At 37.4% G+C, this 17,276-nt stretch overlaps 1 protein-coding gene and 2 pseudogenes across 1 annotated transcript; all 3 read right to left on the bottom strand.

The window, feature by feature from the left end:
• Window positions 1-7,462: 7,462 nt before the first annotated feature.
• Window positions 7,463-9,308, bottom strand: LOC131798967 (microfibril-associated glycoprotein 4-like; annotated as a pseudogene).
• A 4,200-nt stretch (window positions 9,309-13,508) lies between these two features.
• On the bottom strand, window positions 13,509-14,287 carry LOC136279703 (ficolin-1 pseudogene; annotated as a pseudogene).
• A 1,593-nt stretch (window positions 14,288-15,880) lies between these two features.
• On the bottom strand, window positions 15,881-17,155 carry LOC136279704 (ryncolin-1-like). The gene is made up of 3 exons (XM_066163645.1): window positions 17,149-17,155; window positions 16,659-16,913; window positions 15,881-16,146 (listed from the first exon to the last, which is right to left on the bottom strand). The coding sequence occupies exons 1-3, from the start codon at window positions 17,153-17,155 to the stop codon at window positions 15,881-15,883; spliced, it is 528 nt and encodes a 175-aa protein (XP_066019742.1).
• Window positions 17,156-17,276: the final 121 nt, after the last annotated feature.

The following is a 17,276-nucleotide window of genomic DNA, read 5'->3' on the forward strand; positions in this document are numbered from 1 at the left end:
ACCAAAATTTACAATACTTTGTTTGAACTACATGATTTACACGGAAAATAAGCCACGCATTTGAGACTATTAAACAGATTTGTTCGAATCAATCAATTCTTTTAAACTTCAACTGTGTTAAAGTTATGCTGTTGGCCAAAGACTATGGGAATAGTTAGTCATGAATTGAAGTCAGAAATCTACTGGTCTTATTTTCATCTCGATCCTCTTCAGCGAGTGGTGATTTCCCTTCCACGCAGCCCAGTTCACTCCATCAGCGTTGGAGGGGTGATTTCCACGAAGATATCCTTTGTACAAAATGGCACAATTATCCCGTATATTCTCATCATTATCTTGATCTTGCGTGCTCCATGGACGATCACGATGGTAAGAAAGAGAATCAGGAGTAGTTCCTGACAAAGAAAATTACTCATGTCACTAATATTTGCGCAAAACATGAAGAGATTCAATGTGAAAATATTGCCCACCTCCAGGTGGCCGTACGGTGACTGAAACTTAAAAGTTCATCTGCTTAATCAATGCATTTCAAGAACATCAGATAAATACGATAGTAATTACGATGGTTAATAATACCATTTCTTCCTTAATATCTCCCAGCTATATTCATTTAAAGTTACAGTAATAGGCTTTTCGCCTAAGCGCTTAATATTTGTTTTCTTGGAGTCCAGACTTTAGTGAGTAACTCCTCGCTTACTACACGAGAGACTGACCCACACAGTGCAGCCATTTCAGTGAATCTTTCCCAACAGACACAACGAAAACCTTTATAGGTAAATCCAGCTTGACAGGTGCCACTGTTTGAGCATGGGCTACTGCTGCAAGGATTCTGTTTACAAAATAAAGTAAAGTGCAGATCTTTCTATTTCAAGGATAAGATCACTTTAGCCCAAGAAAACGAAAGAATCTCTTTTACCACCTTAGTTTCGTAAGAATGTGAAGTATTACCTCGATTGCAAGATATGTGTAACCCGGATTTTTCACGAGAAGAAATGGAGCATGGTTTTCCACCGTGGCGTTATTCAACTCGCATTTTTGGTTTCCTCCTGCAACAGGTCCAATATTGATGGACACACAATTGGGCTCCATATAACACATTACTCTGCAACTTCCTTCGTTGGGCACCTCTACACTTTTGATGGCGTGATTTCTCATGGCCATGTTCGGTATTGGGTCCTTGAATATGATGTTTCGACAGTCGTCGTCTGTGGTAGGCAAAACAAATATATCGTTTAGTTTCCATTCATTCGAGGTACTTTCTTATTTTCGCTGATGAAAAAGGCACATTAAACCGCTTTATTTTAAAACTTTACTGCATGAGAACTCTGAGGAATTTTCCCTAAAGGGGATTGTCATCTCTTGAAAATTCAACTTAACAAAAATTAATCTTTGATAGTGAATTAACGAGCGGAAAAAAAATGTTAGGGAAAATATCAAGAATTTTTCTCACAGCATTCATTACCACACCACGATATCTGTGAATTGTTTGTTTTAATTCATCATTTTGAACCATTGATGCGCATGTGATCACGTATTTTTGAAAATTGACTTTTTTTGTATCGTCTATTTCATAATAGTAGACATTTTGAGTTACCGTAGATAAAGATTGTCTTCTTAAAGATTAACTGCTTTGATCAGCAGGTAGCATATATAGTTTGTATAATGGTTTTGAGGAAACGACACCAGAAAGATGAGACGCAAGAAATTTAAAAAGGGATTTATACTCACCCGTGCAACAGAAACATGGCGGAAGATATATAGAATACTAATAATCGGTTTAAATGGAAACTTGAACTGCATCGCTGTAAATAAATAATTGTAAATTCAAGGTAAAAATATGATAGTGAGCGTCCCAAAATTATAAATCGTCCTGTTTTCCCGTAAATTTGAATGTAGACAAATGTTAGGCAGGTGTTCGGCATTTATTTGCCAACTTTATCTACTTAAAGGAACTCTTAATTATCACAAAATTTCAAAGGCAAATACTTCGTTCAGTTATGTTATTGGTCTAAAACACGTCTTTATGCTAAAAGGCTTGTTTCATCCCTTACATAAAAAAAAAACTTAGTTTGAATTTCTTCATATTAAATATCCATTTTAGAAGATGTGTTAACGGCTGCAAAAGGCGCAAAAAGAGGAAAATTATAGACCGCCGTAACGCAATTTATCTGTGTTGGAGTATTTTAAAATTCTCACTCTACGTTGTAAATTTTATCTTATTCTGATAAGCATCGGAGAAAAACGTAATAGAGCACATCACACTTACGGAGGTGACAGGAGTTTATCAATATGTTTATTTTCAACCTGTTTACCTTTGAACATGCGGCAATCAAGTTAAGAGCAAGAAACAAATTTTTGCAGATTTGCTCCCAACAAAGATGTCAGATCACTTCTGAAATTCAAACTTTTAACAATTTATCTTTTTTTTTATCTCAGAACATTCCCCAGTACGATAGAACTGCATTGCACATTATTAAAATAAAAATTAACTTTGTAGCAACCTTAAGGCACAGAGGTCTAATTTTTTTATGGCTCGTTTTGCTAATGGTAGTTGAGTATGGTAGCATTAAACATCATCCGATTTTATCTCAGTTAAACTGGTCGTAAGCATTCTATGACTTTCGGATGGTATTTGAGAGCTTCAACCTATAAAAAAAAAACAAATTTGAAACAACTTTGACAGAATGTGAAACATCGTGTGGCTGAGTTGACAGAATTTTTACACAAAAGTTTTCTCGATCATTTCTGCTATCAGCGCAATTGGTCTGAGCAAGAAAGGCTTGGTCCAAGATATATAGATAAGTAGCTCACAGAGATATTTCTTACTTCCTAAGCGAAAAAGTGCTTTTCTTACTTGATTTTGTTCCTGGGGGTATCAATAGTGAAAACTTTATGGTGTCGTGCTTTCCTTTAATTTATAGAACTGTTTGAGCTTCTGTAACTATGGTTACAAAACAGAATTGCTGCTCTATACGCCACAGCCATTCTTCCTGTCCAGCTGTACTGATTGTTGTTAGTCATCAGCTCATAGCTTTTGTGTTTAAATCTAAATGACTGATCTCACATCTCAGTACCACTGGATCTGACAGTCAACGAAATACTTCAATGAAAAACAGAGAATGTTTTGAAAAACTTATATGGCAAGTCTAACTCTTAAACAAAGCTGCAAATTATTTGGTCAAAACACTTTCAGCGGGACATGTAAGAAGTTTTAGAACTACACAATGTTTTCCTATTTTCCTTGGAGGTAACTGAGGTGTTATGACTTTCAAAAAAAAATTTATGAAAATATAAATTTTTAGAACTACACAATATGTCGCATTTTCCTCCGGTGTTAACTGCGGTGTTATATATATGGTTATGCTTTTTCCAAGTTAGAAAGTATCTTGCAAAAAATGCTCTCGACAAATTAAAGCTACCCGATAAGCTAGACAGAAGCAACAGTTCTGTACAATAATTTGCTTCCCCGAAGATTTTGAGCGGCTTTCCGCAGTGTTGAAAGAGGTAGTTTTGTTTACACTGAATGTTGAGGCCGGAAATCTTGATTTTTCTAGGAAAGAAGTTTCTAGGCTGCGCCTACACCGTGGATAAATCGATGCACCTATAATGTGCCCGAGCCAGAATTCTCCGAAAGACAGACTGCGAAAGCTAAGACATTTGAGTTTAATAAGCTGATCTCATGAAATTGCCGTGAATTGTTACAATTTCAAAATTAGGGCGTACGCGAGCAAATTCTAATTAAAACGTAATATGGACGCGTAAGTTGAAATGACCAAAATAAAACGATCGAAACGAAACGAACCTAACGACCAAAAAAGTATAAAAAAAAAAATAACAGTTAGTAATAATAAAATGAATTCCCTCGGGCGTCAGATGTCAGTCGTCATATTCTTCTTGTTTAGATTATGGTCTACTCCTGATCTACTTGACGGGAAAATTCAGTTATCTCTTGATTGCCATCGGCTTGTTATTAGGCGGCGAGGGAACCCTAATAGTGATTTTTCCACCTAATTAAGAGAAATATCTCAACACATAGCAAATGATATTCACCCCTGAACTCATGTTTTATTGTTATTCTATTGTGTTCTCGCCTACTCTTACTGGTTACATTTGGTATTTTTTCAAACTCATTATGAAGCATTATGAAGCATTATGTACAGATGATCTTTAAGAGTGACTGAGGAGGATTTGACAATCACGACAAAGCTGAAGGACACTTCGAGAAAGTAATAATTCTAAAACAGCTTCCACGGAGCATGCTGCTTGTGTTCAGGTGTGGATAGTGTTATTTCACTTCGAAATAATTTATTCTTGCCGCAGATTTTTTGGCACGTTTTCCTGTTAATGGCACCATTTTTTAGCAGGGCACTTCCTCTAATTTCCTTTGTTGACTTTTTGATGTATTTTTACTGTAGCAAACTGTCATAATTTGTAGATTTCCTTAAATTTAACAGACCGAAATGCAAATACTGAAATTTCTGTACAGCTTTATTAATCGTGGACGTTGGACAGATAAAAATATCGGAGCCCTTGATAAGGATCAAACCCCACCCACCTCCGCTTCGAGAACCGATGGGATGTTTTAGAGATTCAAGCTTTTTCCTGTAGAACCACATTCTATATCCTTCCCTTTCCCCTGCCCCCTCCCCTCTCCCCTAGGCTACTGTTTTGTTTTTACCTTTTTCACTTTTTGATAGGTTTTTATGGAAATACTTCGAATGCGAGAAAAGAGATTTCCAGTTAATCTACCAGTATTACTATGGGTCAAATTTTGGAAAATTTCAAAGATTTTCATTCGCGACCTATCGGACACCAATTTTGGACCTTTTTTTGCAGCGCCATTGCGGGAATTTACGGCCATATAAAGCATAGTATATAGTCTATGGTCCTTGAGTCATACGTCCTCAGACAACTCAGAATTTTTCTTAGTCCCACGCTCGTGACACGACGAAAAACACCTTTCTCTATTTCTTTACCGAGTTCAAAACTTGCCATCTCTTTGATTCCATTTACAAACATGACGCTATTGAATTGCTGATCCTAGCAGTACGCTGGACGCGTGTCCGAGTATGAACTTCGTAATAGACCTCGCTCAACGTGTGGCTCATCATTGGTAGAGCATCGGAGTGTGGAATACGAAGGTCTGAGGTTCGACTCCTCGTGGGAACTCAGAGTTTTTTCTTTGTCCGATGCTCGTGACTATACGTAAAACATCTTTCTCTATTTCATTACCGAGCTCTAAACTTACCATCTCTCTTATTTATTTACATACATGACGCTATCGCCATTGCTGATCCTAACAGTATGCAGGACGCGTGTCATATAAATTCGTTATAGACTTCGCTCACTGTTGAGTCTCTGTGGCTCAGTGGTAGAGCATCGGAAAACGGAATCCGACGGTCTGAGGTTCGATTCCTCTCCCTGAAAGTTTCTAAACAAACCCAAACACAAGAGCCTGCTCTCAGGCTAAACAGACGGCGGTAAGAGGTTTTATATGAGGAGAGAGACACCGCCGATAACCAGCTTTCATTGAAACCTCTGTCCATGGTTAGCTGTAATCATCCTCTCTTCACATAATCATGCTAATATTGAGCTCATTTTATCTCTTACACTCATTTGTCACTACTCTGAGTGCGACTCTAACTTTCTTGATGGTGATGTTTAGGACGACATCGACACGTCTAACCGCGCTTAGGGTTGAAATGTTTTTTATTAAAGCCTATTCAATTAATTGATTAGTTTATCTTTTCCTTTATTTATTCATCTTTTTATTTATCTATTTGTTCATTCAGTTATCTGATGCAGAGAATTCGGTTTTAAAACGAAAATCGTTCCTAAACTAATCCGTGCTGATTATTAACCCTTTGACCCTTAAGAATGACTAACATCTAATTTCTCCTCACATTATTGACCCTGAATCAAACATTAAGGTCATGAGAAGAAAGGAAATGATCACCAACTGAAGAAGCTCTTGATTGTTAAACAAATTCTCCCTGTCATCATCTTAGGAAATGTATAGAGAGCAGTATGGAGAATATGCATCCTGATGTTAGGGTGTAAAGGGTGAAACGAAGGTGAATCGTTTGAGCCTGTCACTAACAAATTTCTTGTTGTCACTAGAGCCATGAGTCTCAGAGCGTGGATGGTGGAAAGCTACCTGCAGATTCTTCAGTACCTGGGGCGTGCACCCAAAGATATGGACAAACTCACCTCTAAATTAAAAACCTTACACGAGCTGGACGCCATAGCCGCAGAACGAGCCAAAAGAACGGTCTCGGTTTCTTGATTTCGTTCCCCATCGCATTCAAATTGGGAATAACCGAAAACTTTAATGTATCAAAGATTTTAATCATTTATAAGTAAATAAAGCTGTAAGGAGTCCTCTTGTAGCCTGCAAACCAATGATCACAAGTGATCCAATACGTCACTTTTGATATATCAAGATTCTAACATGGCTCCGAGGCTAGGGGGGAATAAAACAAAAGAAATCTCACCTACTTATCCTTAAATTTGGTATTTCTACAAACTCAGTTTGTAACATAATCACCTGATGAGCCATATCTACAAATGGACCTTGGGCTTGACAATGTGTTTTTATGGTTTAAAGTGTAATATGTTTATCAATAACAGTGCAAGGTGTACTTTAACAAAAGCTAAGAAAATACAAATAAAAGCAATATTTGAAGCATTTTAGAATCATCAACATTACGTTACATTGTACACTAAAACTTGAAATATTTGTTTTTCTGATAACGTTTTTAGAGTCAAAACATTAGGTAATTTTTTGAAGTTTCGTTATAGAAATCAAAGGGAACTAGAACTGAATTAGCGACTGTTGTTACTCTTCTGATATTGACATTGAAAAAATGAAGGCTTTGTGATGGCTTTGTGCTCCGTCAAGTGAAAATACGAGTCAAAAATTTAAAGAATCAAAACTTGTATAATCCAGACAGAAGGAGCATAGGAGTCGTGATGGCCATGATGACACAAGCCATTGAGATTCGAGGATAACTTTTGTGAATACCTAGGACCCACCTAAAATTTTATGGAGACAGGGTCTATTCAGTCGCTGCCCCCAGGCTGTAGAATGTCTCACTCATAGACCTTGAATTGAGTCCATTGGTTTCTGTTTTTCGAGAAAAGACGAAAGCGCATTTTTTCAGAGCTTCTTATGATTAACTGTCAATTTCCAACTATGATAAGAAGCTTTTTGTATGTACCGCTATATAGATTAAGTCATTATGACTATTATGATGATTATTATTATTGGTTAACTGGCCGATTCCACAGTATCAACTGTTCCTATTTTGAAAAACATGCACAAAGAAGCAAGAAAAACCCTGAACAACGTTCCGCTAAGCTCCAATTTAAGAGTCATTGTCTAATGCTGAATATACTTGATCGAGACACTCGTCTTTTTGGTTAAGTTGGTACTGTTTCATTGTTGTGCCACAAACATGACAGTTCAGAAATCCTTTGGTCTTATTTTCATCTCGGTTCTCTTTAGAGAGTAATAATGTCCTTTCCAGTGAAACTAGTTCACTCCGTCAGCATGGGAGGAGTGATTGCCACGAAGATACAAGCCATTGAGATTTGAGTGGTGACACCAACGGTACCACCAGGCTCCTTTGAACGCAATTGCGCAGTTGGATCTAAACTTGTCATTATCTTGATCTCTAGTGGTGAATGGCATATCGCGATGCTCGGTAAGAGAGTCACCAGAATTTCCTGACAAAATGAGCCGCACCATGAGTATTACGTTTGACCAACAATGAGCCGTTCGTAATTCAAAAGAAATCTTAAAATATAAGATAAGTATAATTTAACAATAATGATATGGATTAAAAACATTCTTAGTAATATCTATGATTCTTGTCGAAGATTTTCGGGATTAAAATACTCAATATAATAATTACAATAAACATGTTCGCCGAGACACTCCTCAGATTTGGATTAGGTGGTCAGGTTAACTGCGCATGATCTACCGGCAAATACCTTTGGACTAATCAAAGTCTGGTATGCGCTGTCCAGGATTGCATAGCGATGAGCTGAGGTTACTTCTTTGTCTTCCAAAATTATTGATGTAAAAGAGTTTAAGCATATTTACAATACTTAGCTCTCTCCTCCTCCTCCCCCCCCCCCCCTCCCACTTCTTAGAATGACTAGAATAGGAAGGAAGAAATGACAGTTCTACCTGAATAAGAACCAAGGATCAGCTTGTACTTGTCTTTCTCACTCATAACACTAAACAAGTTATATTCAGCATAAGCTGTGTTCCCTTCAAAGTCTTCCAAGTCTACACGCAGCACGTTTTTATCATCTGAGGTCAAGCGGTGAATCTTGTCCAGTCCGAGCCAAAACTCACCACACAGGTCACCAAAGCCACGTTTGTAGTCGTTCCAGTAGCGGTAGAAATCAACCGAGCCGTCTAGTCTCTTCTGGAACACAGTCCATCCTCCACCCTCCGTTGTTTGGTCACAGAATACATCAAAGGCAGGCAAATTATCAGGTTTAATGGCGTAGACACCGTCAGCTGGTTTACCCGCGGATTTGTAGATTTCTGCGCAGTTTCTTTTGACTGAAAATCAGTTAAAAAAAACAACAACAAAAAACAAAACTTCACGCCTACTTTAAATTGTTTGGATATTGAGTGCTTTTTGTTTGCTTTCCTGACTATTGCTCTGGCTGATAAAACTTGATTCTGAACATTAACAAATACCAATTCTTCTTCCTTAATATCTACCAGCTATATTCACTGAAAGTGACCGTACGTGGCTTTTCCTTTTTAGCTTTCATTCAGTGGTTAATATTTTGTTCTTGAAGTCAATTTTGAAACTTTAGTGAGTAACTCCTCGCGTACTACGCGAGAGACTGGTCTACATAATCCAGCCATTTTACCTTCAACTTGGCAGGTTTCTCCAGTGAATTTTTCCTGACAGACACAACGAAATCCTTTATTGGTGAATCCAGCTTGACAGGTGCCATTGTTTAAGCATGGGCTGCTGCTGCATAGATTCTGTTGACAAAACAAAGTAAGCTATAGTGCAGATCTTCCTTATGTTATGTCTTTAGCCCAAGAAAACGAAACAATCTCTTCTGGCACCGTAGTTTCGTAGGAATGTGAAATGTTACCTCGATTGCAAGATATGTGTAACCCGGATTTTTCACGAGAAGAAATGGAGCATGGTTTTCCTCTGTGGCGTTATTCAACTCGCATTTTTGGTTTCCTCCTGCAACAGGTCCAATATTGATGGACACACAATTAGGCTCCATATAACACATTACTCTGCAACTTCCTTCGTTGGGCACGTTTACACTTTTGATCGCGTGATTTTTCATGGTCATGTTTGGTATTGGATGCTTGAAAATGATGTTTCGACAATCATCGTCTGCGGTAGGCAAAACAAATATATCGTTTAGTTTCCACTCACTCGAGGTACGTTTTTATTTTCACCCATGAAAAAGGCACATTAGACCACTTTCTTTCAAAACTTTACTGCACGAGAACCCTGACGAATTTTCTCTAAAGGTGATCGTCATCTCTTGAAATTAAACTTAACAAAAATCAATCTTTGATTGTGAATTATCGCGCGGAAAGAAAATATTAAGGAAAATATCAAGAGTATTTTCACAGCGTTCATTACCACACCACGATATCTGTGAATCGTTTGCTTAAATTCATCATTTTGAACCATTGATGCGCATGTGATGGGGTCTTTTTGAAATTTGGCTTTTTTTGTATCCTTTATTCCATAATAGTAGACATAATAGTTAGTTAAAGATTGTCTGCTTAAAGATTATTACTTTGATCAGCAGGTAGCATATGTAGTTGGTGTAACGGTTTTGAGGAAACGACACCAGAAAGATAAAACGCAAGAAATTCAAAAAGGGATTTATACTCACCTGTGCAACAGAAACATGGTAGGAGAATAATTCCATGGAAGATATAGAGAATATTAATGATCGGTTGAATAGAAAACTTGAACTGCATCGCTATAAATAAATAATTGTAAATTCAAGGTAAAAATATGATAGTGAGCGCCCCAAAATATAAATCGTTCTGTTTTCCTGTAAATTTGAATGTAGACAAATGTAAGACAGGTGTTCGGCATTTATTTGCCAGCTTTGTCTACTTAAAGGGACTCTTAACTTGCACAACATCTCGAAGACAAATACTTCGTTCAATCATGTAATTGTTCTAAAACACGTTTTTATGCTAACAGGTTTGTTTCATCCCTTGCACAAAAAAAAAATTTAGTTTGAATTTCTTCATGTTAAATATTCATTTTCGAAGATGTGTTAACGGCTGCAAAAGGCGCAAAAAAGGGAAAATTATAGACCGCCGTAACGCCATTTATCTGTATTGGAGTATTTTAAAATTCTCACTCTACGTTGTAAATTTTATCTTATTCTGATAAGCCATAATATTTTCAAAAGCGTCGGAGAAAAACGTAATAGAGCACATCACACTTACGGAGGTGACAGGAGTTTATCAATATGTTTATTTTCAGCCTGTTTAACTTTGAACTTGCGGCAATCAAGTTAAGAGCGAGAAACAAATTTTTGCAGATTTGCTACCGACAAAGATGTCAGATCACTTCTGAAAATACAAACATTTAACAATTTATCCTTTTTTATCTCAAAACATTCTCCAATACGATAAAAGCAGCATTGCACATTATGAAAATAAAAATTAACTTTGTAGCAACCTTAAGGCACAGAGGTCTAAGTTTTTTTATGGCTCGTTTTGCTAATGGTAGTTGAGCATGGTAGTTAGCATTACACATTACCCGATTTTATCTTAGTTAGACTGGTCGCAAGCATTCTGACTTTCGTATGGTATTTGAGAGCTTCAACCTATAAAAAAAAAACAAATTTGTAACAACTTTGACAGAATGTGAAACATCGTGTGGCTGAGTTGACAGAATTTTACACAAAAGTTTTCTCGATCATTTCTGCTATCAGCGCAATTGGTCTGAACAAGAAAGGCTTGGTCCAAGATATATAGATAAGTAGCTCACAGAGATATTTCTTACCTTCTGAGCGAAGAAGTGTTTTTTGCACTTGGTTTTGTTCCTGAGATTATCAATAGTGAAAACTTTATGGTGTCGTGCTTTTCTTTAATTTATGGAACTGTTTGAGCTTCTGTAACTATGGTTACAAAACAGAATTGTGGCTCTATACGCCACAGCCACTCTTCCTGTCCAGCTGTTCTAATTGTGTTAGTCATCAGCTCATAGCTTTTGTGTTTAAATTTAAATGACTGATCTCACATCTCAGCACTGGATATGACAGTCAACGAAATACTTCAATGAAAAACAGAGAATGTTTTGAAAAACTTATATGGCAAGTCTAACTCTTAAACAAAGCTGCAAATTATTTGGTCAAAACACTTTCAGCGGGACATGTAAGAAGTTTTAGAACTACACAAAGTTTTCCTGTTTTCCCTGGAGGTAACTAAGGTGTTATGATCAGTTTTATGTCTTTCAAATAAAAATTTTTGAAAATATAAATTTTTAAAACTATACAACATGTCGCATTTTCCTCCGGTGTTAACTGCGGTGTTATCTATGTGGTTATATTTTTTCCAATTTAGAGAGTATCTTGCAAAAAATGCTCTCTACAAATTAAAAATTACTCGATAAGTTAGACAGAAGCAACAGTACTGTACAATAATTTGTATCCCTAAAGAGAGTTTGAGCGGCTTTTCGCAGTGTTGTAAGAAGTAATTTTGTTTACGCTGAATGTTGAAGCCGGAAACCTTGGTTTTCCTAGGAAAGCAGTTTCTTGGCTCCGCCTACACCGTGGATAAATCGATGCACCTGTGATGTGTCTGAGAATTCTAATTAATAAGCTGATCACATGAAATTGCCGTGAATTGTTACATTTTCAAAAATAGGACGTACGCGAACATATTCTAACTAAAACGTATGGACGCGTAATGACCAAAACAAAACGATCGAAATGAAACGAACCTAACGACCAAAAAAGTATACAGAAAATAACAGTCAGTAGTAATAAAATGAATGCCCTTATGGTCTTCTCCTGATCTACTTCACGGGGAAATTCAGTTATCTCTTGATTGCCATCGACTTAGCTTTAGGCTTCGAGGGAACCTTAGTTAGAAAAAACAATCAATAAAAGAGTCACGGACATAGACGTTGTCAATGAATACCGTAATCTGTTTCTTCCTCTCCTATCCGTATACGCTTGGGTATTCAATGAGGCTGGCGTTCCGAACTGGAGACTACATGTTAGTGTCAAATTGTAGTTTCAGCTGCTCGCGTGGTGGAAAAAAGTTAAGTTTCGTGAGACGGCCTTGATATGTAAAATCCTTAAATACGAGAGAATATCTGAAGTGAAGTCTACATTTTCCGCGACTTTTCATCGTCCACTCGTCTGAATCACTGTAGTGGTTTTGTTTTAGTCGTAACGGTCATTACGTTTTGGTAGTTTCGTTTTGCTGTTTCAGGTTTTAGCACATGCCGAAATTATTAACGACGTCATCACAAATTCAACATTTTGACTCAATATCTGTCCGCTTACAAAAGTGATCCTAACAGAAAGTGCTCACAAACTTGGGGAAAATGGCGATAAAATGCAAGGGAAACATGTCGACTTTGAGGTTTTTTTTACTCAGGAAGCCATAGGCCAGAGTGATGATAAAATATACGGTGTTACAGAGAATGTGATATACTGTTACAAGTAAGCGCTGTACGATACCTCTCATCGTGCGCGAAAACCCGATTTGCGGTCTTGTACTCTTGTCAAAACAGACTGTTATTAACGACAAGATAACTTAGTTCTATCAACTGTGTTGAAAATGCAAATTGGTCCCCGTAAAGGGTTTCTAGGATTACTGTTTCGAACGGCCCTCAACAGAGCGTTATTGATGACATCATTTTCATGTCGATCGACGTAACTCCTGTACATGACCCTTGTGCAAAAATGGACCAGTACAAACTAAATGTTACATAAAATTATGAATTAGGCCCTAGTTACTCGCTGTTCGTTTTGTCAGTGAAACCCTCCCACCAAACTTTCCACATATTGACCTGCGATGACAGGTTGGAAAGCAGTTTGTGATAAATCGACATTGGACTTGCGATTAAAATATATAGCTAGCTTGTTATGACTTTTTGAAAAAGGTGCAGTTAAATTTGCAAGAGTCGCAATGATAAAGTTTGCTTAGGCATCATTCTCTACACTTGTCAATTGATTTGTTCGCCTTTCTACAATCCACATCAATAGGCTTCAGGATATTCCATTACTTTTGCGACTTTTGCGAAATATAGGAGGCATGATGGCCATGATGATACAAGCCATTGATAAGGAGCTTTTTATATATGCCGCTATATAGATTAAGTTAGTTTTACTATTATGATTATTATTATTAACGGTTACCTGGCCGATTCTACAGAATCAAGTATTCAAATATTTTTTTGTTAAGTTGGTACTGTTTCATTTTTGTGCTATAAGCATGACAGTTGAGAAATCCACTGGTATTATTTTCATCGTGATTCTCTTGAGGGAGTATTAATGACCCAGTTCACTCCATCAGCAAAAGAGGAGTAATTGCCACGAAGATACAAGCCATTGAGATTTGAGCGGTGACACCTCTTGTACCACCAGGATCCTTTGAACTTGATAGCGCAGTTGTGACCCCCCTGATTGCCACTATTTTGATCTCTCGAAGTGAATGGCATACCGTGATGCACAGCAAGAGAGTGACCAGAACTTCCTGAAAACATGAGCCGCACTATGAGTATTAGGTTTGACCAACAACGAGCCGTTCATAAGGCAGAACAAATCTTGAAATGTCAGATAAGTATAATTTAACAATAACGATATGGATTAAAAGAATTCTTACAAATATCTACGATTCTATTCGAAGAATCTAGGGATTGAATGACTCAATTTAATAATACCAATAAATAAGTTTGCCGAGAAACTCATAAGTTCGTCAGGTTAACTACGCATGATCTACCGGTGAAAACCTTTGGACTAGGATTACATATCGATTAGCTGAGGTTACTTTTTTGTCTTCTAAATTTATTGAATGATATTAAATAGTTTAATCATGTTTACATTACTTAGCACTCTCTTGCCCTCCCCTCCCCTCCCCTCCCCCTTCTTATAATGACTAGAATAGAAGAGACGAAATGACAGTTCTACCTGAATAAGAACCAAGGATCAACTTGTACTTGTCATTCTCACTCATAACACTAAACAAGTTATACTCGGCATAGGCTGTGTTCCCCTCAACGTCTTCCAAGTCCACACGCAGCATGTCGTGAGGTCAGGCGGTGAATCTTGTCCAGTCCCAACCAAAATTCCCTTTTCAGATCACCAAAGCCACATTTGTAGTCTTTTTAGTAGCGGAAAAAATCAACCGAGCCGTTCAGTCTTTTCTAGAACACAGTCCACCCTCCACCGGCTGTCGTTTGGTCACAGAATACATCATCAAAAGGCAGGCAAGTTATCAGGTTTAATGGTGTACACAGCGTCAGTTGGATTATCCGTGGATTTGTAGATTTCTGCGTAGTTTCTTTTGACTGAAAATATATATACCAGCTTTATTTATTTTATGTTACAGTAATAAGTGCTCAGAAACGCGGGGGTAATGGCGATAAAATGCAAGGGGTACATGTCGACTTTGAGGTTTTTTTTTCACCCATAGGCCTAAGTAATGATAAACGTAGTGTTACAGAGTATATACTGTTACAAGTAAGCGTTGTACGATACTCCTCATCTTGCGCGAAAACCTATTTTGCGGTCTTGTGCTCTTGTTAAAACAGGCTGTTATTAATGACAAGATAACTTAGTTCTATTAAATGAGTTGATAATGCAAATTATTCCCCGTAAGGGTTTCTTAGGCTATCATTCCGAACGCCTCCAAACAGAGCGTTATTGATGATATTATTTTCATCTTCAATCGACGTAGCTCTTGTGAATACCTTGACCCTCGTGCAAAAAATGGACCTGTAGAAACTAAATATTACATAAACTCATGAAATCTTTCTCTCCGCGTAATACCACCAAGTAAGAAAGCAGGATGTAATTAATCGACATTCGACTTGCGATGAACTTGAAAAGCTAGCTTGTTACGACTATTCGGAAAAGGTGTTGTTTAATTTGCAAGAGTTGTAATGATAAAGTTTCTGGTTATCACTCTATATACTTGTCAACTGATTTGTTCTCCTTTCTACAATTCACATCAATAGGCTTCAGGAGATTCCATTAGTTTTGTGACTTTTCCACCTAATTTAAGAGAAATATCTCAACATATAGCAGATGATATTTACTCCTTAACTCGTGTTCTACTGTTATTCCATTGTATTCTCGTCTACTCTTACTAGTTACATTTGGTATTTTTCAAAGTCATTATGAAGTATTATGAACAGATTAGCCTCGACACAAACAATGACCTTGAGCATGAAGATGTGTTTTTTATAATTATAGTGGCATATATCGATCAATGACATTGCGAGCTGTTTCTAAACAATCATTGCCGGGATGAAGTATTTTGACATCCAGAATAATCAAGGTATAGGCAGGCGTTATTAGCCGAAGCCGACGGCTGATGCTGGAAATTCACTGTATGCTCCCGGTTAATCAGAAAAGAGATAGTGAGTTGAATGCACCAAAGGCAAAACGCAAACACCGAAACTCAGACGAAAACAATAAAAAACGCAAGGAAGCAATTAAAACTACCAAAATTTACAATACTTGGTTTGAACTACATGATTTACACGGAAAATAAGCCACACTTTTGAGACTATTAAACAGATTTGTTCGAATCAATCAATTCTTTTAAACTTCAACTGTGTTAAAGTTATGCTGTTGGCCAAAGACTATGGGAATAGTTAGTCATGAATTGAAGTCAGAAATCTACTGGTCTTATTTTCATCTCGGTCCTCTTCAGCGAGTAGTAATTTCCCTTCCACGCAGCCCAGTTCACTCCATCAGCGTTGGAGGGGTGATTTCCACGAAGATATAAACCATTGAGATTCGCGTGATGGCAATTGTTGTACCACCAGGCTCCTTTGTACAAAATTGCACAATTATCCCGTATATTCTCATCATTATCTTGATCTTGCGTGCTCCATGGACGATCACGATGGTAAGAGAGAGAATCAGGAGTAGTTCCTGACAAAGAAAATTACTCATGTCACTAATATTTGCGCAAAACATGAAGAGATTCAATGTGAAAATATTGCCCACCTCCAGGTGGCCGTACGGTGACTGAAACTTAAAAGTTCATCTGCTTAATCAATGCATTTCAAGAACATCAGATTAATACGATAGTAATTACGATGGTTAATAAGATAAGATCCATAAGAAACTTAACAATAATAAACCGTTTCAAAAGGTTATATTTAAACGAATCTGTAAAATCAAAGTATAAAGACGATAATGAAAACAAATATAACGGTTTATATAATAAGTTTAGTTATGCACGCATTATGATTGGTTCTCACATATGATCTATTGGAGGACAGATGTATAGATGACGTCATCATTAAAACTTTTTTTCTGTATATTTTCTTCATGCCCAATCACTTTCCTCTTTACGTGTAAGCCCTAGAGCTCACTAACGCACTGATTATCAGTCAACTCCTCCCTTCTTAATCTAAAAATCACAAAACTTACAGTTCTACCTGAATAAGAACCAAGGATCAACTTGTACTTGTCTTTCTCACTCATAACTCCAAACAAGTTATACTTGGCATAAGCTGTGTTCCCTTGAAAGTCTTCCAAATCCACACGCAGCGTGTTGTCAATATATGAGGTCAGGCGGTGAATCTTGTCCAGTCCCAACCAAAATTCACTATTCAGGTCACCAAAGCCACATTTGTAGTCGTTCCAGTAGCGGTATTGATCTTTCACATTTAGCTGTTGACTCAACGCTGTCACTTAGAAATCAAACCCGATAGAAGTATGTGAAGTTCGGAAAGGATTAAAGCCTAACAAGGCGACTGGTTGCGACTTAATTCCAACAAGACTTGCTCAGCAATCAGTGGAAGTGTCCAGCCGTTTAGCACACTATTTAACTATGTGCTAGATCACGCGTCTGTGCCGTCACAATGGAAACTTGGTGAAATTTCTCCAGTGCATAAGAAGGACTGCAATATAATGAAATCCAATTACCGGCCATTATCGATATCACCGTCACTGTCAAAGGTGTTCGAAAGACTAATTCGTTACAGAGTCGGCCCATACTCTGAGGATCTCTACCACAAGCTAGTTTTCGCATCTAGAAAGGGGTACGGCTGTGA

The sequence above is a fragment of the Pocillopora verrucosa genome, chromosome 3 (assembly GCF_036669915.1).
Source record: "Pocillopora verrucosa isolate sample1 chromosome 3, ASM3666991v2, whole genome shotgun sequence".
Lineage (NCBI taxonomy): Eukaryota > Metazoa > Cnidaria > Anthozoa > Scleractinia > Pocilloporidae > Pocillopora > Pocillopora verrucosa.